General features: G+C 38.9%; 1 protein-coding gene across 1 annotated transcript in view; it reads right to left on the bottom strand.

Moving 5' to 3' along the window:
* LOC109922040 (zinc finger CCCH domain-containing protein 6) overlaps positions 1-24,129 on the bottom strand; it is a 29,435-nt gene extending 5,306 nt beyond the window's left edge. The window contains exons 1-10 of the mRNA XM_048597166.1: positions 23,735-24,129; positions 23,040-23,156; positions 18,919-19,165; positions 16,140-16,270; positions 13,526-13,648; positions 12,177-12,288; positions 10,018-10,127; positions 8,740-9,080; positions 5,885-6,465; positions 3,589-3,831 (exon numbers count right to left, since the gene is read on the bottom strand). Coding sequence (XP_048453123.1) covers positions 3,589-3,831; positions 5,885-6,465; positions 8,740-9,080; positions 10,018-10,127; positions 12,177-12,288; positions 13,526-13,648; positions 16,140-16,270; positions 18,919-19,141 — 1,864 coding nt within the window. The 5' untranslated portion in view covers positions 19,142-19,165; positions 23,040-23,156; positions 23,735-24,129. The remainder of the gene's footprint in view (positions 1-3,588; positions 3,832-5,884; positions 6,466-8,739; positions 9,081-10,017; positions 10,128-12,176; positions 12,289-13,525; positions 13,649-16,139; positions 16,271-18,918; positions 19,166-23,039; positions 23,157-23,734) is intronic.
* Between the last annotated feature and the right edge of the window lie 437 nt (positions 24,130-24,566).

The following is a 24,566-nucleotide window of genomic DNA, read 5'->3' as shown; positions in this document are numbered from 1 at the left end:
GCTTTACTTAACTTTGCCCCATCTTTCCCCATCTCAATGAATCATGGCAATTCTATTCTCCTCAAGCGTTCCCCTTAAAAGCAAAAATATTGGTGTGGCCAAGATTCATACACAGTGGTGGTCCATGCTTGTCCAACACACATCAACCAAAACTTAAGAAAACATTCTAAAGGTTTTAAATCTATTTGTTCTGGAATGATTAGAAATTAACTGTTAGTCATAGAGTCAAACAGCATGGAAGCAGGCCCTCAGCTCACCATGTCTATGCTGACTAACAAACACCAAACTACACTAATCCCATTTACTTGTACTTGTCAATAGCCTACTATGACTTGGCATTTTAAGTGCTCACCCAGATGCTACATAAATGTTGCAAGAGTGCCTGCTTCCACTGTTTTCTCAGGCAGTATGTTCCATATTTCTACCACCCTGTGGGTGAACAAATGTTTCCTCAGATCTCCTCTAAACTGCTTACTCCTCACCTTAATATTATGTCCTCCAGTCTTAGACATATCTGCCATAGGGAAAACATTCCCACAATCTATTCTATCTATGCCTCTCATTTTGTACACCACAAATCAGATCCCCCTCAGCTTCCTCTGGTCCAAGGAAAACAAGCCCAGTCTATCCAGTATCTCTTTCCAGGCAACATCCTGGTGAACCTCCTCTGCACTTCTCCAGTACAATCACATCCTCTGATAGTTGGGCAAGCAGAACTGCACACAATATTCTATCTGTGGCCTAACCAATGTTTCATAAGGGTGTAAAAAAACTTCCTTGCTTCTGTATTCTGCACTTCAGCTAATAAAGGTAAGCATCCTGTATCCCTTATTCACCACCATCTCTACCTATGCTGACTCATTCAGGGGTCGATGGACTTGTATACTATGATCCCTTTGCTCCTCGGTACTCCCTCGGGACCAAACATTTATTGTGTATATCCTTCTCTTAGTAAACCTCCCAAAATGCATCACCTCATATTTATTGAGATTAAATTCTACTTGCCATTGCTCTGCCCAATTTACCAGCTGATCAATATCAGATTGTAGCCTGAGACCACTTTCCTCGCTGACAACACCACTACCAATTTTCGTGTCATTTGCAAATGTGCTGCTAAGATTTTCTACATTCACATCCAAATCATTAACAAACAGCAAGGGTCCCAGCACCAATCCCTGTGATAAACGACGAGTCACGGGCTCCCAATCACAAAAACAAACCTCCACCGTCACCCTTTGCCTCCTATTTTCAAGCTAATTGTGGATCCGGTTTGCCATGTTGCCCAGTATCCCATAAACTCTTAGCTTTTGGAACCGTCTTCCATGCGACACCTTGCCAAAGCCTTACTGAAATCCAGTAAACCACATCAACTGCACTGCCTCATCAATAATCTAGTCACCTTTTCAAACAAAAACTCAATTAGTCAGACAGGATCTCCCTGTAACAAATTCGTGTTGACTATCCCTAATCAATCCTAGCCTTGGACCAAAAAATACTGATTAATCCTGTCCCTCAGAATTTTTTTCCAGTAATTTCTTTACCACTGACATCAGACTAACTCATCTCTAAATTACCTGGGCTATCCCTACTGCCCTTCTTTAACAAAGGAACCTCATCAGCTATCCTTCCGCCACCTGGCATTTCACCTATGGCCAGAGAAGTGCTAAATATAGCCTTCAGGGCCCCAGCAATCTCCTCCTTTGCCTCCCATAGTATTTTATGCCCACTAAAATATCTAATACCTCCTCATTGTTAACGTTAAAGATTCTAGAAGCTCACCATCCCTACTGAAGTCCCTAGCTACAATGTCCTTCTCCCTGCCAATACAGATGAGAAGTATTCATTTAAGACCTCATCCACATCCACTGGTTCCATGCACATGTTGCCCCTTTGGTCTCTAATAGGTCCCAATCTTTCCTTAGTAATCATCTTATTCTTAATAATCTTAAAAAACCTATAGATTTTCTTGTTGTTTCATACTAAAATCTTCTGACCATCTAATAAAAAAAAGATCAAGAGGCATCCTCACTTTTAAATGTTACACTTTTAAATAAAAACTCAGTGTCCAAATTGAGCTGGGGAACTGGATACATGACAAATCCAGTGACTGAGCAACATTTGATTACAGTAAAACCTCATTATGTGTGTCTTGGTCATTTGCAAATTTGCTCACCCATGTAAGGCATTCTGTGCATCATTTCATGGCTATGGCATCAGTGTTCACATATTCACGATTGTCATGGGATACAGTACTACACATTAGGTTTCACCCAGCTGTATTATGAGATGTCTAAATCTGCTATTGTTTTGATCTCAGACATGATACTAATTCATGTTTGCCTTCATAACAGAATGCACCATATGATCTCACCTTATCTAGTCTAATTTTTGTATCTACATAACCATCACCTTGCAAATGTATCTTTTAATCTGGCTAATGACAATCATATTGTACCAATCCCCATCACTGAAATGATCTTTTTCTACCAATATTCATTACTTTTATTTTCCCAAAAATGGCCACTTCATCTGAGAACAGACCTTCTCGAACTTCAAAATTCTACTTTTCTGCAGTCATGATATTTGTAGATCACAAAGTTGTGGATGGTCAGAAGCTATCTAATTTACTCCAATAAGAAAACATGTTCGCTGTTTGCAAGATACTCCATTTCCCACGTAAATGGCGGGACTTCACTGTGCATATTAATATGAGTAGTCTGCATACTATCCATAACAGCAAATAAGACCCTTCCCAAGTATATGCCCCATACATACAAAAATGTGATGCTGGCATTTCTCCTTATAGCCTCAAATTAAAGTTCCTGAGCCTGGAGGACTTGATAAGGTTGCTTCGCAATTAGTGTTTAATCAAAAAGAAAGAGTAAGCTTCTTCCAATCTATCAAAGAGCTGTCCAAATGGGCTGTGCACAGAACAACTGGCAGGAAGACCATAAGACACTTGAAGCAGAAGCCAATGCTGCTTACATTCTACCCCATTCCAAAGATGGAACAAACTGCAGTTATTTCTACGTAATGGCCAAATGAATAAAGAAGAATTATTAGATCTTTTGTTTCCAATCTACCAATACTTAAGTGACTAGATGCACTCAGAGGAACCAAGTAATTGATACTGTGATGCTTGCAGCACACAAATTCCAAAAAGACCTGATACAGAATCATAGAATCCCTACAGTGAAGATAGAGGCCAATCAGCCCATTGAGTCTGCACAGACCCTCCAAACAGCATCCCACCTGGACAAAGCCACCCCCTAGTCCCCATAGCCCTGCATTTTCCATGGCTAATCCACTTAACCAGATTATGCCTGGACATTACAGGGCAATTATAACATGGCCAATCCACCCAAGCATGGAATGTGTGGTGCACCCAACAGAAACCCACAGTCACCCAAAGCTAGAAATGAACCCAGGTCCCTGGCACTGAGGGGCAGCAGTGCTAATCACTGAGCCACCCTACCGTCAGGTCAGGAAGGTAAAAACTGGTGCAACTAAAAAAAAAATTTAGAAAATAAAAGACAGTAATCACCATTTAGTGCCAAAACAATCAAATTAACAGCATTAAAGACCAACCTTCGTCTCGGTTCTGTAGCAGCTGTGACTGGTTGTTGTCTGATCCTCCGTCTTCCTGTTGCTTCTGCTTAATTCTTAGAAATAAAGCTTTTTGTTTGGCTGGGAGGAAGTCTGGAACAGTAACACTCGGCTTACGACCTGTTGAACTGCTGGCATCCGATTCAGTGTCACTATCTCTGGAATCATCTGTGCCCAAATAAGACTGATGATCTCTCTGCTCAGATGTCAAATTTGATACTCCATCTGCATATTTAAAAGACAAAATAAAACAGATTTGTTTTTTAATCCAGCAAGACATTAATGGGTTACAAACTGGATGTTACAAGGAAATTACAATAAAATGATATGACAGGGTTGCAATGTTCAGATTAATTTCCATTTATCTTGCCCTGGTGTAGGCATGGAATCATTTCCTGCTAGTTATCAATTCATAATAGAACAGGAGTAGACCATTCAACACAATATTAGCTGATCCAACACTTCAATGCCTTTTAGCCACCCTATCCCCATAACTCTGTACACCACTGGCAATCAGAAATCAATCAATCAATCACTACTTTAACTATACTTAAAAACTAAGCTTCCCAACCCTCCATGGCAGAGAATTCCAAAAGTTCACAAGCCTGACTAAACAATTTCTTCATCTTGGACTTAGTGACATTCCCCCCCGCCAAACCATTTTTAAATTGTGCTCCAGGTTCTAGACTCACCAATCAGGGGCAATATTTTACATGCATCTTTCCTGTCTATCCCTTTAAGTATTCTTTACGTTTCAACGAGATCACTTTTCACTCTTCAAAAACACTACAGAAAATAGTTTTCTATTGTCCCTCATAGGACAGTCCCACTATCCTGGGAATATATCCGATGAGCCTTAGTTGCACTCCCACTACAGCAATAGATCGTTCCCGAGATGAAGGGAGCAAAATTGGACCTAGTTCTCTAAGTGCAGTCTAACAAAGCTCTTCTACAATGGAAGCAAGACTGCACTACTCTTGTACTCAAATCCTCTTATAATAAACACTAACATTCCATTAGTCTTCCTAATAGCTTGCTGTACCTGAACATCAGCCTTTAGTGATTTATCAACAAGTTCATCCTTTCTACACATATTCTTTCTAACCTCATTATTTTATAAATGCTCGGTACATCGATTTCTCCTACCAACCTTGTATTCACAAATCCATGCTTATTATCCTCAATCAAATCATTACAGAATCGTAGAATAGAATCTCTACAGTTCAGAAAGAGGCCATTCAGTCCACTGAGTCCATGTTGACCCTCTGAGGAACATCATACCCAGATCCAGACCCCACTTTATCCCCGTAATCCCGCATTTACCATGGCTAATCCACTTAACCTGCACGTCTTTGGACTATGGGAGGAAACTGGAGCACCTGGCGGAACCACACAAAGGCACAGGGAGAATGTGTAAACTCCGCACGGACAGTCACTGAAAGCTGGAATCGAACCTGGGTCCCTGGTGCTGTGAGGCAACAGTGCTAAGCACTGTACCACCATGCCACCGAGGTGCCTATTTTCCCCATCTTTTAAAACAGCTTAAAGCATTTCCCTACTACTGATGTAATGCTATCAAGGTCTATAGTTCCCTGCTTTCTCTGTCTTCACTTCTTAAATAGTGGGATGACATTTGCTATCTTTCTATCCATGGAAATAATTCCAGAATCTATAGAATTTTAGAAGATAACGACCAATGCATTGACAGTCTCAGAGATAAGCCAGAGTGGTCCAAGTTAAATTGCTTGCCTACTCATCTGACTGGAATGCAAAATCCTATTGAGATTTCTAATTCACAACTTGACAAATTACAAGCAAGAAGTCTGTTCTGGTTTGGCACAGCATAGCATGGGCACAACACAAATAAACATCGTACTGCAATACTGGAGTAGCCTTGTATGCACGTTAAACTAAGTACATTGCTGCAAAAAAAAGTGGGCTCATCTGTTTCAAATATGGTTTTCGACCACTACTCATCTAAACTTATCAGCATTACCTTCTACTCTTTTCTGTTTGACATAAAGCATGTTTCAATATTGTGGACCGTTAACTTCTAGTCACTTGAAACTATTTATTACATCAATGGATACAGGAATGTTTGTCCTAACTGTATGGTAGGAACCTGATTAGTTTTAGTTGAAGACTAATTTAAAAATGTGAATACATATTTTGATGTTGAACATGTGTCTGAACCATAGTTATTTTAAATGTGACATAGTGTTCCTTTAAGCAACATCTTCAAACATGTTGATTTAATTGAGTGATAATCATGCCATACCTCCCATATGATTTTCTTGCTCCAAACTATGCACTACTTTCTGGGAATAGTAGGAGTTATAGAAGTCCACTGGATTTTGGATTTGCTGGTATGCAATGTCTTGCTGGTATGAACCATCTTGTTGCATTTGTTGAGATGCATCGACTGTGAATTGTGGGTGCGCCTGATTTTGAGAGGGCAGCACCTGATGTTCCATAGGCATGTTCACCATACCTCCCTGAAATCCCATCTGACCTGGAGATTCATTTGGTCCTGCATTCACTGGTGGACCTGGAAATCCTGGAGGTGGTGGTAAACCAGGATGCCCTGGAGGAACTGATGTTCCAGGCTGGCCCTGTAATACTTGCTGTCCAGGTAAGCCTGAAGGCATGACTGGCCCAGGCAGACCATGTGGAACTGGCATACTATGGGGAGGACAAGGAGGACCAAAACTACCAGGAGACTCTGAAGGCCCACTGGGTCCTGGAGGCATCATGTTTTGTTCTGGACCTGGACCTGCTCCAAACATCTGAGGGGGAGGCGGCAGTTGGTTTTCTTCAAATGGCGGGTGTGGAGGTGACGGTGAATTACAAATCTGCGGCCTACAAAAGAGTAAACGGTTAATGAAAAACAGATAGAAAGCCATCTCTTTTTCTGAGCCAACCAGAGACACAATTTAATTTGCCAGTTAATATCCTTGCTACTCCACACTCTCCAAGTCAGGCTCAATTATTTTTAAATACCATCATTATTCTAAGAAGAATTCAATCAAATCTATAATTAATGCCTCAGGATCTGTTTTATACAAGGTTCTGCTTTCTCCCATTTCTTTGGAGGTCATCAGCTCCAGTTGAGAAAATCCTGCATTCCCAACTCTTTAATTCTATTCTGTATCTGAATGGTTGACCACGGCATTGTTTTTGACCACAGATAATCGTAAAAGATTATTTTGACCACAGATAATTGTAGAAAGAATAAGCCCATGAATGAAAGCCTGTATTACTGAAAAAACTTGAGATTGGAATAGAAAAGCTATTCAATTTCCCACATATAAGCCTCCAGCATTATATGTAGATTTCTTGTTTTCCTATAAAGGGAAAACAACTAGAACAGAACAAAACAAAGAAAATTATAGCACAGGAACAGGCCCTTCAGTCCTCCAAGCCTGCACCGACATGCTGCCCGTGACAACCAAAACCCTTACCCTTCTGGCGACCATATTCCCTCTATTCCTATCCTATTCATGTATTTGTCAAGATGCCTTTTAAAAGTTATTGTCGTATCTGCTTCCACTACCCTCCCCGGCAGCGAATTCCAGGCACCCACCACCCTCTGTGTAAAAAAACTTGCCTCGTACATCACCTTTAAACCTTGCCCCTCACACCTTAAACCTATGCACCCTAGTAACTGACTCTTCCACCTGGGAAAAAGCTTCTGACTGTCACTCTGTCCATGCCCTTCAAAATCTCGTAGGTCTCTATCAGGTCGCCCCTCAATCTCTGTCATTCCAGTGAGAGCAAACCAAGTTTCCATATCATAGCTAATACCCTCCATACCAGGCAACATCCTGGTAAATCTTTTCTATACCCTGTCCAAAGCCACCACATCATTCTGGTAGTGTGGCAACCAGAACTGAACATAATATTCCAAATGCAGCCTAACTAAGGTTCTGTAAAGCTGCATCATTACCTGCCAATTTTAAAATGCAATGCTCCAGCCTTTGAAAGCAAACATGCCGTATGCCTTGTTGACTACCTTCTCCACCTGCACTGCCACTTTCAGTGACTTGTGTACCTGTACACCCAGATCCCTCTTGCCTATCAGTACTCTTAAGGGTTCTGCCATTTACTGTTTATTTAGACCTCCCGAAATGCGTTACCTCACATTTTTACAGATTAAACTCCATCTGTCATCCCTCTACCCAAGTCTTTAACCCCAACTGCTACTCCCAAATGACTTATCAAATCAACACAATGGCATTGACAGCACTGTTGTTGTTCTAAAGTAATGTATTATTTATTAAAATTTGTGAAATCTTTGTTGTCGTTTAAGACAATTCCACAAAATCAAAGTCATTTTGTAATAAAACCTGGCAGAAAGAAGATATTGCACTGTTGGTTTTTTCTATCACTTTCTGAACAAGGCAATGGGTTGAGAACTGTAAAACACTCTAATGTTATAGATATGAAGAAAACTAATTAAAAACGCCCACAGATTTCAAAATCACTTATTTTACAATAGACCACTCTCAGATTTCAATCGGAAAAAAAAAAATCAGCATTTAACTCAAAACACTGGTTCTTTAAACAGAATATCAATAATTTCAACACCGTTACCACATAGTGAAGACAAATAAACCATCTAGAAAATAAGCTTAATGTTTGTACTCTATGGTACATTTGCACAACACAAGTTTAGCCTAGTCTGGGCTTATATTTACACAAAACTCCCATTATATAAATGCAGACTTGTGACCTGTTTAGCTCCAATATAAACTGGACTGAGGCTGGTTATAATTTCACTGCAGTTAGGATAGTCTCAACTCCAGATTAGAAATAGGTTGCACCTAACCAAGCATCAGTACAAACTGAAATATCTTTCCACTGAAAACAGCTGTTAGTGCAAATGGATCTATATCAAGTCTAAAGTTAGATAATGTGAGTAGACAAGGAAACCACTGACTTGTGCAAACAATTGTCCATAAATAAATAGCAGTACCATATTATGTATCTATTCAAATCAGTAAAGGCTATACATGTGCAACATGCATTTACCAGATATTTTACTGAATTTGCTTTGAATGGTGTTGGTAGCCCATCAAATTAATGCCCGATTAGTGGCTTTTATTCCAATAGTACATGTGCAAATCAACATACCTTCGTCCCATCTTGTGAACAAAAACACTCGTTGGCTGTACAACGATATCAAATATAGAGGGAATCTTCCTCCCTGGTGAAGTTGGTTGTGGTTGGTTGCCAGGAGGACCCATTGGCATTGGACCAGGATAGTTTGGTGGTTGTGGAGGAGTTGGTAATAATCCAACTCCTGGCGGTGGCTTCGGAAGAGGAGCTATACCTTGTTTCCTAAGTTCTTCAACTTCAAGTTTATCATCATCTTCATGATACACATACTCATAATCATATTCATAATTATCAAAATCATTGGTACTGTTGTGATCATTGTTATTGTCGTAATTTATATTTTCATTGTTCAGCACCTGATAAAATATAATGACTTAATTTGTGAAACAGGCATGGATTTAATAAAATAATTGCAAAATTTGTGAAAGCATTGATGTTCACCGGTTAACTGTCTTTGAAGTCCAAGTGTCCACTTTTAGTGAGAGCATTTACTCACTTAACCAATCCATAGAACTCTCATCCCACTAATTACTAACTCACCATATTTATACAACCAATTCACACCCAATTAACGATTAATTAATACACCCAACACCCAAATCCCGTTTCCTCATTCCATCAGGTCTCGAGCATCATAATATATGATAACAAACACTTGTTTCAAAGTTTAGGACTTAAATTTATTTAAAACCATGGTTAGGTTAAGAAAAAAATGCATCTACAACTGAACACTCTTTCTATATAATTGCTGGCAATACAAATGCAAAATTACCAATGCTTGGTAAGTCAATAATGCTCTCAGGAATTATGTGAAATGGCCACACCCAGAAACGGTCAATGGCATCAGTTTTCAAAGGCAATATAAACCTGCGGTGCAATTACCAAGACGCAAATCTAACTCTCAAATTCATTAAAAGTGATAATACAAAATCAATGTTTCTTTCAGTCCAGCATCTGCCTTAAGTGATGGTTCTTCAAAAATCTTAAAATAAGCTTCAGCACTACTCAAAAAGAATCAACACTTCTGACTTTACAGCATCCAAGATACAAAAATCTCACTGTTGACACTCGCTACAGGCTGTGGTTGGTCACTGAAATAGGAAATAACAAGGGTGCTGAAGTCAACTTTGCATCATCAGTATTACATGCATTAAGATTAGCTAATACACCACAGATCAGCAAACAAACCCAGTTACATCTGAGACACAATATGGTCTGTTTTGCCACACAACATTCAATATGGTTATATATGATATAAATGATGTTTTAAATTGCATGCAGTTGTTGACAAACCTTGTCTAATAGCTCCCTTGTTTCTTCAGTAAGTGGAGCATGAGAGAATTTGCAGTTATCTCCTTGATAGCACTTTGCTCCGGTGTGGTAGAACTTGCATGGATATTCACGTATAAGTACATTAAGGAATGTAAACATTTAAAAACTTGAAAAGAACAAGGCAGTCTGTGGGAAAGAATGTTCAGAAAGTTCACAAAATATAAAAGGTGTACATGTATGTTTTTCCATTAATAAAATGCAACATTAACAATAATTAAGTAATGTTACATACAGAACTCGAACCATTCAAAAAGACAAATTTGATCAAACAATTTTCCATGATTTACACAACTTTTTTTTTACAAACTGTAGATTTAAAAACAAAGCAAGCGGCACTAATACAACCTTACGACTATAAATCCAGTTCAACTGCCCTATTGCCCCAGGAAAAAAAAGCTCCCTTATATTTTGAGATTCCTTCAGTGACCAACCAAGAAGTATGTCAGCTCCCAAGAATTCATTTTGATTTCACGTCAGTGTTCCAGTTATTCTAAGCAATGTGAGTTTATGGCTAGGCAACTCTCTAAATTTCTTTTAAGACCTCATTGCTGATAACTCCTCAGCTCAAGGACTAGATTCACTTGCCTTCTTGCTTAGTGACTTAAAAATCAGAAATACACCCAATTCTTAGTGGCTTCTCTACTCCTAGTCTCACAGGTAGTTCACAGCATATGCACGATTTCTGTTTCTGATTGCTTCAAAACTAACTGCATGTGGCCCTTTTAGCGAGAGAAAACACCCAGATAAACTAAAACACAGGATTATTCCCGAACCTCCACAGTCCACCTTCATGGCAACGTGATATGGTTTGGGCTGCTCCAAACTGAAAATTAATTACCTCCTGCCTTCAAAATTGCTGTTTGATTCTGTGGCTGATATGAATACATCCTCAACTATGTTTATATTCTTTCAAGATTCAAGTGTACGACTGGTAATGCCAAATTGCCGTTGAATTGAGTGGTTTGCTAAACTTATTTCAAAAATCAGTGAAGGTATTAACCACATCTGAGAGGGTGGAGTCACACATAGGCTGGAGGATACAGATTTCTTTCCCCAAAAGACAAGTGAGTACAATTATTTTCATTAAAACTGACAATGGCTTCATGATTACTATCACTAAAATCAATTCCTGATATATTGATCAAATTTAAATTCAACCATCTGCCATGGGATTTCAACCTACACCCCGAGGACAATAGTCTGGGCTTCTGTACTACCAGTCCAGTGACATTAGACATCACCATGTCACCTTCCTCCCAGATAATTATGGATATGATTGGCATCACTTGATAGTGTAATCAAGATCCTCACCACACCCCCACCCACACCCACACCCCAGTTACAAAGCTGCTCTTAGCTCATTGAGTTATGAATAATTCAAATCTCTTACTGAAATAACTGTAAGCTCTAGCAAAAGCCTCAAAGATGGTTTACCAAGTTTTCTCACTATCTACCATGACCTTCATAAATAAAGGTCTTTAATGGTGCTTTTAACATTGTCAGGTTTTATCGCTTCGCTTTCAGTTTAGATGTTTACCAGTTTCTCAAACAAGTGTTGAGACTATCTAACCTCATCAAGTCCAATGAGATCATGGTTGATGTGATAATCCTCAAACTCCATGTCATTAGACTAACACCTGGACTTTCTTCTTCAAAAAGGTTGTGGAAACAGAATTCTTGAATATTTTTAAAATAGTGACAGACAGATTTTAGATGAATAAAGTGGTGAAAGGTTAGCAGGGTAGGCAGAAGCATGGAGTATAATTGCAGAGAAGGCTCAAGGGGCCAAGTGGCCTTCTGTACCTAATTTGTATTTTCTGAGGATTAACATTTCTGCATATAGAGGCTATATTAAATGCTTGGACTGGCTTCTAAAACTTACAGGATCATCAAGAAATCACTAGTTTCAATTATTTTCAGTACAGACATAAAAATATTCTTGAGGCTCATTGGAAGCAGCTATTTAAACAATTCAATGGAATGAAACTCATAGCTTTGTTCTGAAATGAGACAAATATCAAAGAAGGGGATCAGCCCGTGAACACAAAGGTCTAATGAAAGCCAAAATTAGAGAATGAATGCTTCTACACATATATACAACTAATAAAGAAAAAGGATATCATGCATGAAAATGCAGTTATCTCCTTTGGTACAAAACCCATTTAGGTAGAATTTGCAGATGTCCTTCTTCTTCTGTATGACAACATCATGACTATATCTGCATTGGTCCCCCTTTAAAAAAAATATATTCCATTTGCAAATCAAAGATGGCAAATTTGATGCAGCTAAAAAATACAATACTTTTGAAGCTTTTATTTTACAAATTGCAATTCTTTGACTCTTGCCAGGAACGTAAAAAGAAATAGACTTAATTACCACTTTTATGTACCTTGAAATGATCAAGTAAAAAGGCTAATATTATAGGTGTTAACCAGTTCTCAGCTATAGAACCGACAAGAGTCTATGTGGGCATCTGATTTACGCAGGTATGTCTACGTGTGCAATCCTCTCTGTAGGTTTCTGTGCAAACAAACACTTATGCGTGTGAATAAACTAAAGATTTATGTATTCCGGTATGAAGTGATTAAAAAAGTTTCTATTCTACAACAAAATAATGATAGACACATGCCTTATTCTGTATTGTATCAAATATTCCTCAACTCACTTCATCCAAATTAAAACAGTAAAAGTCTGTTAAAATACAAATGTCAGGATCCAAGAAGTGAAACCACATTATAGGTGAACTTCCATAGTGGTGGAGGCAAGAGTCAGAGAATCTACACAGAAACCATGCCCAACTTTCATAAGGTCTCACATGAAGTGCTGTTTTAAAACAGCTTTATTGACTACTACATCATCAAATCGCTAGCTATCATATAGCAAAAGTATATGCCTTCAGAGGTAGGGGTTGGGGCAGAGGCCAGTGGGGGAGTCAGCGCAATGTTGGATTGGGCCTAGTCGTGTCGGTAAGTAAGACTTGGACACAATGAGACTTTCACACCATAACTGAATTTGCTAGATATATTGATGCATGTTATATCCAACTCCACAGTAAATTGTTTTTCCCTGAACAGTGAGTACAGCAGGTGGGCATTTTCATGAATGTCTGGTGAACATCATTTATGATTTGTTTCCAATTCAGCAAAGACATGTTGCTAATTGTTTGCAAACCATTCCTGTTCAATGCATGTCTAAACTTGACATTTCTATTCACAATGGATGTGGGTTCACCAACAGAAATCTAACTTGTATGAACAAGTGTCTGAAAACGGCAACCACCCACAATCTACATTCACAATCAAAACGACAGTGGATGAGGTGGGAATGCGGTGCAATAGGAGAGGAAGAATGAAAATGAGAAAGAAATTTTGTATTACATTTAATTGCATTTCTAGCTGATGTATCCCAGTAGCTTACCTAGATGATTAAGATAACATGACAGACACAAATTTTACAACACAAAACCTACCCTAGTACAGCGTCCCTCCAGAAAATACTTGCATATGCCGCCTTTTCTAATCTTTTCACCATGGAATGAAAAATCTTGATTTTTCTTCTTCTTCCGAGGAAAATTTGTATTTCCATAACCATCCTGCCAGATACAGTATTTAGGTCAGTAATGTTGCTTAAAACAACAGCAGTTGTTTCCCCAGTTTGCTTAACTGGTGGCTCAATGCTATTAAATCCAGGTTAATTAGTACAGCTTTTTAAAAAGCTTAGAATTGTTGATACATTAGCCTATAATTCACCTTCCTAATCATTTAATCCCAAAGTTGTCCCTACCCAAAGTGTCAGTTTAAGAAAAAAATTTAGAATAAATAAAATACTTTCTATAATGATAAAAATAAAGTCATGAAGCTTGCGTTTACATATGGCATACAGGTGTAAATTAATGTTCACAAGAGGATGCTCCAAAGTAGCAGTAAAAAAGGCAACAGCAGTGATACTGACTGGATGAAAATTAGAAAGTATATAAAAGATTGGCAGTCCCCAGGATAGAAGCTACCAGGTCCACATATCTAGGTAACTGAGGAAAGTGACCTTGGATAAAAGACCAAGTGGTGTGTCTCTTGTTGATACTGTTGACGCAATGTAGTAAGTGTGGTGCATAGTGGTCACTCTGTATGTCACCTCTTCCTTTCAGCCTACAGTGCTAACTATTGGTATTTACTTGGTTGTACAAAACTTAAATATTGATAAAAAGAGACAAGAAAAGTTGAAGCTTTTTGTCTTGCACTCATCAGGACTAGGACACAACAAACAAACTTAAAAATATGCATTCACAGCTTGAGAACAGGGTGCTGATTGTAGCAGTAGCTTGTAGTAAGAAGCTACATACTTAGAAACTTCTCAGACACAAACAAAATCTAAATAAAAACTGAAAGAATTGCGGATGCGGTAAATCAGGAACAAAAACAAAGTTGCTGGAAAAGCTCAGCAGGTCAAGTTTCTTGAATCATACATGCAGATAAGTGAAGAATACTCCATCACGCTCCTCAATAAAAACAGTGCTACAGAAATCTGACAGATTTGACAGCATCCGCAGATAAACAGTCATACTATGCTCCACATTTGTGCCTTGTAAGTGTATGAATCATAAAATCCATACAGTGTGGAAGCAGGCCATTCGGCCCATCGAGTTAACACCTCCAAAGAGCATCCCGAACCCTAGCCCTGTAATCCTGCATTTCCCACGGCTAATCGAACTAGATACTATGGGCAATTTAGCATTGCCAATCCACCTAACCCACACATCTTTGAACTGTGGGAGGAAAGCAGTGCACTTGGAGGAAAACCACAGAGACATGGGGAGAATGTGAAAACTCCACAGTCACTGAAGAGTGGAATCTCTAGCAGTGAGGCAGCAGTGCTAACCACTGAGCCACCATGCCGCCTGTATGAAATTGTACATTTTAGTAAGGAGAGGAAAAACAGTACAAAATGAATGGCACAAATTTAAAAGGATTGCAGGACCTGAAAGTATAAGCAGATAATCTTTGAAAGTGGCAGGACAAATAGAGAAGGCTACTGGAAAATGATATTCAATCCTTAACTTACTCTGTATTCTATTCCTCTATTAATAAAGTTATATCAGATCCTTCTAAAACACTGGTTAAGTCTCAGCTACAGTACTGTGCTAAATTTAGATCATCACCATTCAAGAACATCAGGACTTTGGAAACAGTGCATAATGTACCATGGATAGAAGACTTATGTGGAGAAACTGAAAAAGCTTGGGTTATTCTCTTTTAAGTACAGAGACTGGAAGATTGATTGTGATTTTCAAAATCATCAACAATTTTGACAAAGTAAATAAAGTGAAGCTGACTGCATTTGCAGTGAAGTAGGAATAATATTGAACACTGAAGAGCCAACATAGCCTCTATCATTGCTGTGTCATACCATGCTTCTAAGGGACGTCCAACAAATCGAGCTTTTTCAAGTGAACAATGGTTATATTTGCGCTTCAATTTTTGGCAGATAATTTAAAACCGTTTCATGTTTACAATCCAAGAATTTTGAACAGTTTTGAATTAATTCAATCTTTTATAATGCCAAATATTTAAGAGAAAGGGCAGACTGAAACATTTATGAAGCAGTACTACACCAAAGAAATTTAGACAACGCAATTAAAACAAAGGTGCTTCAACTACCAAGAATTATTGTTTAGAGAACATAAATTATAATTAATAAATACCAGAACCAGTGGCTACCTTAATAAGTTCATCATTCAAGTCGAATAGTCTGACTAGTTACTACATTAAACTTTGCACTGTCTTTAACATCATTTCACACTGCAAAACCATGCCATACCCTTTCCTTTGAGAAATAGTCATTTACCCCTCGTGCAAAGAATAAGTATAAATTTTAAAAACGCACAGCACATTGCACAACAAATGGCATCAGAGCTCTCAAACCACATGATTTTTAACTGCCTGATATTGGAGACTGTTCCACTGTATTTTGCAGCAGAGTGTTCTTCCATTCAGTTCAGGTTCCAGTGACAGAACACAATGTCTTAATTTAACATATTATGGCAAAGGATGTCACAACAGTAAGTTAGTAACTACCTTTCTCTTTACCTCATCAGAAGCATCCATCATACCACCATCAGCTCCTCTTCCAGGACCCCAAACCTTGCGCTTCTGTTTCGGTTGTCCTCTCATACCACGGCCCCGACCAATTCCTCTACCTCTACCTTTTTGCATAATACCTGGAACAATTTCACATCAAATTAAATTTCTAAGTTTCTTTTGTACTCTCTAATCACACATGCCTTTATCAGCCAAGTTTGCATATTCTAGAACTGTATACTACAAAATTGGCGCCACCAACGTCTAGAGTTTTCCTTTTTATGGGAAATAGATTACAGGTAAATTTCTCCTGGCAGGGAGCATACAAACTGGAGCAAGAAACTACAGCACTCATGCTCCATTTTTCAGTTCTAGTGCATCTTTGCAAATCAGTTAGATCTTAAGATACTGATGTCTGATACTTAAGATGGCTGATACTTAAGGTACTTAAATTAAAATGACAGATTCATGGAATGATAGCTTCTTCTATTTGCTGAACTACATGAAGTAGGTCCAGACATTGCCATCTTGACTAACAATTAATAGACAAAGACCAAAACATCTCCAAATTCATAAGTTGCCAATCTTACATAAAAAAGCCAAAGGGATGTTGTTGCACTAAATAAGCAAAAACTAGATACTCATCTTAGAATTAGGATACATAAACGGGTCAGATTTACTTTGCATTAACTGATGCTGCAGCTGACCTTGGAATATTTCAATGCAGAGACTCAGTGGACTGGATGGATCTCGGTTTCCAAAAGCAAACGTTTTATAACCTCATTGTACACAAATTCAATAAAAAGATTTTTCAAATTCTTGACGACTTGCTTAATTCAGGCAATTTGTGAATTATTTAAAACCATTCTGTACTGATATATCAAGAGGCTACATTGCATCAGCATTCTGGGGTGTTAGGAAACATGTAAATGTGACATGCACAAACAGTGAGGTGCCCAATCTCAACTGCACCGACAAGGAAGTTAGAGAGACTTCCAACAGTTCCGGGATGTGTGGAAAGTCAAGCTCTAACATCTCTCAACAGTCATCTGAAGAATTTGGAGTAGATTACATGCTCATATTTCCCCTGCACTTCTTCCTTGCCACTCTTTCAACCCTGCAACTCACACAGGAACAGGAGTAGACTTGCTCAATAGGTCTTGAGCCTGTTCACCAGTCAACAGGGTCATCGCTTATCTGTGTCCCAACTCCATACACCTGCCGTTGGCCTATTTTCTTTAAAAATCTTTGCTTGGTAAAAATTCATCCATTGCAGTTTTAAAATTAACAAGAGATCCAGTATCAACTTTGTGGAAAATAGTTCCAAACATCTACAACCCTTTGCGTGCGGAAGTGCTTCCCAACATCTCTCCTGAACAGTCTGGCCCGAATGCTCTGGCTATCCCCCCTTGTTCTATAATCCCCAACCAGTGGAAATAGTTGATTTTTATCTACCCTGTCTTTTCCTGTTAATATCTTGAAGACTGTAATCAGGTCAGAACATTGAGTATAGGAATTGGGACGTAATGTTGCAGTTGTACAGCAATGTTGTTAAGTTCACTTTTGGAGTACATTGTACAGTTCTGGTCGCCCTGATATAGGGAGAATATTATTAAATTGGAAAGGGTGCAGAAAAGATCAACCAAGATTTTGCTGGGAATGGAAGGTTTGAGTCATAAGGAGAGGCTGGAATTTTTTTCACTGGAGCATAGGAGGTTGAGGGATGACCTTATAGAGCTTTATAAAATCATGAGGGGTATAGATAAGGTGAATAGCAAAAGGTCTTTTCCCTAGAGTAGGGGAGTTCAAAACTAGACGGCATATTTTTAAGGTGAGAGGAGAAAGATTTAAAAGGGACCTGAGGGGCAGCTTATTCACACAGGGGATGGTTTATATGCAGAATGAACTGCCAAAGAAGTGGTAGATGCAAGTACAGTTACAACGTTTAAAAGACACTTGGACAGGTACACGAATAGGAAAGGTTCAGAGGGAAATGGGCTAAATGCAGTCTAATGGGACAGGTTTAGTTTGGGAAATTTGATCGGCATGGATAAGTTGGACCAAAGGGTCTGTTTCCACGTTGTATGACTCTATACCTTGTGAGCCATTCCAGAAATTCACCAAAGATCATCAGGTAGGACCTTCTACAGCCACAACCACTACCATGTAAGGACAATGGCAACACCAACCCCAAGTCAGAGTTCTCCTCTAAGCCAATCACTATCCTGACTCGTATTGCCATATCATCAGTGCCATTAAATCCTGGAATTCCCTCCTTAACGAGCATTGAGAGTCTACTTGGGGAATGTGGCCTACAGTGGTTCAAGGAAGGCAGATTACCACCACCTCAAAGTCAATTAGGGATGGGCAATAAATGCTAAACCAGCCAGCAACGCCCACATGCTACAAGATTTTAAAAAAACACTCATTCTGCATAGAAAACTTTAATTTCTTTTGTTAATTACCTTCAAATGGTGTTTACTGAAACCCAGCCAGTGGAAACACTGTTTCCTCATTTCACTTGAGAAAAAAATCTGATAATTTCAACATGTCTAAAATCTTACATTAACTGTATCAAACATGACTTAAATGCTCCCGTGAAGTGCCCTGGACATTTTATTATAGTAAAGGTGAAAATAAATACTAATCTATTATTGCAGAAATATTTGCACACACAAATGCTCAAAATTTTTACTTTAAATGCAATAACGTATCTCTCTTGAAAGCCTCAACATGCAGTGCAGTTCAAAAATACATGCTTTTGAAGTTACTGACTAATCCTGGGTACCTTTCATTCCAGGCTTTCGCATCTGTCCCATAGGTGACCCTTTAGGAGTCATAACCGCTGAAGCTTCCTTTGCCTGTTTGTACTGCTTTAACTCATGAGCAAAGTCATCACATTCCTCTTCTTCGTAGGCATCATATTTCTCCTCACTGTAGTCACTATATTCAGCATAATCTCGGTTATCAGCCTTGTTGTTATTGTAACATTTCTGTGAAGGGGATTTCATGTAATTTCCAGGTCCTTGTGCATGCTGAAAGAAAGGTAGCTAAGTTAGAACTATATACAGCAGAAATTCTAAAATTTAACAACAGTATTGCCTTAACACTTTCAGTACACTTTAACAAGAAAACTCTGACTCTGATGAGAACAGGAGGCCCATAACATAATAACCTAAATCCAGATCAAATTAAGGTTTCTTCTCAAAGTTTTTTTTAATTTAATGATTTCTGTGCATTATGATCACCAAGTGATGGCAATTATATTGACAAACATAAGTCAATGCCAGTCACTATTTAAACTGATCACCTAGAGTTAGACAGAAGGCAATGCAAATGAAAAATACAGGAAAAATGATATTCTGAAAATATTGGGGGGCCAACATCAGCAAAATAACCTGGTTGACAACACAGTATTAAGTCAAATTTTACACTAACATTAAGATGGGGGGGAAAATATCTTCCTTTCCACAGGGCTGAAGACCTCCTAGAGTTTTGAACATTATTAACCTTTTCTGTGTTTATGAACTATGATCAAGAACAGTGGAGGCACTTGGAGAAAAAGGCGGCACGGCACCTAACACATTTGAAGTAAATGAGGAAGAAAGGAGGAAATACTGAAGAAAGTGACCAGACAAAACATTCTTAAAAGGTCAACAATCCCTTAATGACAAGAGTATATGTATGAGAGGGGGGAAAGAAAATTAAGACACAAGCCAAGTATGGACTTCTACTCTGACTTGGCCAAAGATCCATAGAATAAGAGGATGTTAAACTAGGCCACTAATAACTTACATGGTAACACAGAGTCTTGCAATTCAGCCACATGAAGACAAGTATAATGAAAGGTACTGCATTCCAAGCAATTTAACAAATTTAAATCTAGTCATAAGGTAGTACAGAACATCGGCACTCTCCTCTCATAAAGGAGAAATGTGATTTTCCTACTATATTGGTATTTCTTGCAAATTGCCCCAATGAATGAATGAATGACTGTCATAGTGTTATGGACTTGGATGGGGAGGAATTTGTTTAGAGTGTCCAAAAAACTTTCTTATTCAGTATGTGGATGTACTTACTGGAGAAGGAGCAATACTTGACCTTCTCTTGGGAAATAAGGCAGGGCAAGTTACAGAGGTGTTAGTGGAGGAGCACTTCAGGGCCAGTGATCATAATTCTATTAGTTTTTAAAATAGTGATGGAAAAGGAGAAAACTCATCAATAAGTTAAAGTTCTAAATTGGAGTGAGCCCAATTTTGACAATATTAGACAGGAACTTTCAAAAAAGTGATTGGGGGAGACCATTCACAGGTAAAGGGATGGTTGGGAATTGGGAGCCTTTAAAAATGAGATAACAAGTGCTCAGACACAGCATGTTCCTCTTAGTGAGAAGGGCAGGCCTGATAGGTGCAGGGAATGCTGGATGACTAGAGAAGTTAAGGCTCTGGTCAAGAAAAAGGAGGCATAGGTCAGGTATAGACAGCTGAGACAGAGTGACTCTCTACAGGAGTATAAGGGCAGTAGGAGTATACTTAAGAGGGAAATCAGGAGAGTAGAAAGTGGTCATAAGATAGCAAACAGTTAAGGAGAATCCAAAGAGACTGTATAAGTAATCAAAAGAGTAACTATGGAGAGAACAGGGCCTCTTACCATAGGAGATGGGTGAGGATCTAAATAAATATTTTGCGTCAGTATTTACTGTGGAGAAGGACATGGAAGATAGGGTACTTGGGGAAATAAATAGTGATGTTTTGAGGAGAGTTCTTATTACAGCAGAGAAGTACAGGATGTCTCAAAACATATAAAAGTAGATTGATCCCCAGGACTTGATCAGGTGTTTCCCAGACTTTGTGGGAAGCTAGGGAAGAGATTGCTAGGTCCCTTGCTGAGATATCTGTATTACTGATAGCCATGGGTGAGGTGCCAGAAGATTGGAGGTAGCGCATCATTTTAAAAAGGTGGTAAGGAAAAGCCAAGGAATTATAAACCGGTGAGCCTTACATCAGTGTGGTAAGTTGATGGAGGGAATCCTGAGAGACAGGACTTGCATGCATTCAGAAAGGCAAGGACTGATTAACGGTAGCCAACTTGGCTTTGTGCACTGGTAATCGTGTCACACTAACTTGAATGAGTTTTTTGAAGTGGTGATATAGAAGATTGATCAAGGCACAGTGGTAGACATTGTCTGTATGGACTTCAGCAAAGTGTTTGACAAGGTTCCGCATGGTAGTCTGGTGAGTAAGGTTAGATTACATGGGATCCAGGGGGAGCTAGCCAACTGGATACAAATTTAGCTTGAAGTATGAGACAGAGGGTGATGGTAGAGTTGTTTTCTAGACTGCAGGCCTGTAACCAGCAGTGTAACACAAGGATCGGTGCAGGGCCCATTGCTTTTTGTTATTTATATAAATGAATTGGATGTGAATATAGGAGGTATGGTTAGTAAGTTTGCTGGAGACACTGAAGTAGGTAATGCAGTGGACAGTGCAGAAGATTATCTCAGAGTTCAGATAGGCCAAGGAATGGCAGATGAAATTTAATTTAGATAAATGTGAGGTGTTGCATTTTGTTAAGGCAAACCAGGAAGGATTTATACAGTAAATAGTAGGGCCCTGGGAAGTGTTGCCGAACACAGAGATCTAGGGGGTGCAAGTGCATTGTTCCTTGAAAGCGGAGTTACAGGTGGACAGGGTGTTAAAGCCGGTGTTTGGCAGACTTGCCTTCATCGGTCAGAACACTGAGTACAGGAGTAGGGATGCCATGATGCAGTGAATAGGACACTGGTGAGGCGACTTTTAGAATACCATGTACAATTTTGGTCATTCTTCTACAGGAAAGATGCTGTTAAACTTCCAGGGATGCAGAAAAGACTTACAAGGATGCTGCTGGAACTAGAGGGTTTGAGTTTGAGGGAAAGGCTGAATAGGTTGGGGCTGTTTTCCCTGGAGCATCGGAGGCTGAAGGGTGACTTTACAGAGGTTTATAAAATCATGAGGGGCATAGATAGGGTGAATAACCAAGATCTTTTTCCTAGGATGGGGGGAGTCCAAAACTAGAGCAAATAGTTTTAAGGTGAGAGGGAAAAGATTTAAAAAGGACCTGAGGGGTAACCTTTTCACGCAAAGGGTGGTGTGTGTATGGAATGAGCTGCCAGAGGAAGTGATGGAGGTGAGTACAATTACAACATTTAAAAGGCATCTGGATAGGTACATGAATAGAAGGATTTAGAAGGATATGGGTCAAATGCTGGCAAATGGGGCTAGGTCAGATTGGGATATCTGGTCACAGCAGATGAGTTGGACCAAAGGTCTGTTTCCGTGCTGTATGACTCAATGACTCTATGAGTCTATGAGTGCAAGTTTCCACATTTTCAGCAATACTCAAATTCTATATCTACTTAAAAAAAGTACGTAAAGGAATTTATAAAAACACCTAACAGGCCTACACAATTTCTGTGGCACAGATTATTTAAAAAGTCTCAGTGATGCTACACTGTAGACTCCAAAAGGGATAGTGAGTAGTATTAAAGGACATGAAGTTAAATGAGTGAGAAACAGTTTTAACACAAGTCAAGACGTGAGTAACAGTAGTCCAGTAACTGGCTAGTTGAGAGATGAAATAAAAGGATCAACTTCACACAATGAACAGAGCATTCCAAATATTAGAAAGATTTTAGGTTACATATGCACTTCGAAATAAGAGGGAGGTTCACATTTTTTCGACATTACCCAAGAACATTTCTTCTTCAGTTGATTAAAAAGAAAATTACACATGCTTGTAAGTTTCTTCACACTGGGGCTAGGTTGGTTATGCGAGCCTAGTTAAGGGAATTAGTATATGTACTAGATTAGCACAAAGATACAACCTTCCTACTTAGAGACCGTACCACAAATATTTTTAGTTACTTACAGGAGAGAAAGGAGGATCATATTCTCGATAGGAAACAGGACCTTTCTTGTATGATCTTTCAGCATCAATATCAGAGTCATAACTGAAGTCTGAGTCACCACTGGAAGGAGAATGTCGCTGCAAAAAACAAGACAAAAATACAATACAGGTACACAACACAGAACAATATTGCACGAGAATAGGCCCTTCAGCCAACCATTTCTGTGCAAACCATGATGCCATTCTAAATTAATCCCACCTGCCTGCACATGGTCCATGTCCCTCTATTCCCTGCCTCTTCATGTGTTTGTCCAAATGCCTCTTAAATGTTGCTATCGTACCTGCTTCCACCACCAATCCGGGCAGCGCATTCCAGGCTCCTGACATCCTCTGTGTAAACAATAGTCTGCCTCACACATCTTCAAACTTTTCGCCTCTCACCTTACAGCTACACCCCTGGTGACATTTCCACCTTGGAGAGAAAGACATCATCTATCTACCCTATCCACACCCCTCAATTTTATATACTTCAATATATATATAGAAAGCTAATTCAATTCAATTACCAAGTTATACCTGAGCCCCTGACACTCTAGCGTCAACAATCCAAGTTTGTCCAACTATAAATAAAATGTAATCTTTAAAGTTATTTTCTACAATAATTAAATTATCCATAAAAAAAATACTAGTTGAACAGGGTCATCTCTGCACATTACCTTGTGCTTCTCTTTCTTTCTCCTTTTTGTTTTTTTCTTTTCCCTTTCTTTTTCTCGCTTTCTCTTCTTCTTTGATCGTCTATGGGATGATTTGTCCTCTTTTTCACTTTCTTTTGATTCTTTCTTCACTTCAGGGTTTCCTTCAAGTCCGTCATCATCTATTTCACCATCTTCAAGTTCACCATCCTCTCTGCAATTGCAAATATCACCATCATGCTGAAAGGTTTCCACATTTTAATGGGAGCTTCGGCTGGGTAGAAGTTTATCTTCTTTTCTAAAAAATTGGCTTTTTAAAAAAAAAATCTTGATTTGTCAAATTGTATCATCATTCAAATAATGGAAAACTGCCCTTTTTGTTAATCTCAGCTGCATCTTGCTGGCCAGTACTAATGGCGAGAAACAAGATAAGTTCTGTTAACTTAAAGGTTCACACTTAAGACAAATCTGAACTTGCTATCAATGCGTAATAGCAAACCATACTCACTTTCCAGTGAGCGCAAAATAACTTTGATTTCACAATACTATTCTGTAAATTGATACCAGGATCAGTTAATGAATACAATCCAAAATTCTACAGAAGAAAATAAAACTACTGAAGAGCTGACCACGTACGTGATGCAAAGTTCACTCAGCAAAATGAATCTATTTAAATCCTTCTTTCAGCAATACTGTGGGAATACTGTATCATAACAAATAGACCAATGCTAAGAGAATACAGTTTGGAGAAATAGGAGGAGGCACACGTTTAAGTGAAGAGAAAGCAGACTTGACAGAGGCCCAAATATTCTGGTCTTTGGATAGTCAGAGTCACCAGGTAGAGACGGGCTATACA

Source organism: Rhincodon typus, chromosome 5 (genome assembly GCF_021869965.1).
Source record: "Rhincodon typus isolate 14 chromosome 5, sRhiTyp1.1, whole genome shotgun sequence".
NCBI classification, from domain to species: Eukaryota; Metazoa; Chordata; class Chondrichthyes; order Orectolobiformes; family Rhincodontidae; genus Rhincodon; species Rhincodon typus.
This window is presented reverse-complemented; position numbering and strand designations above follow the sequence as displayed.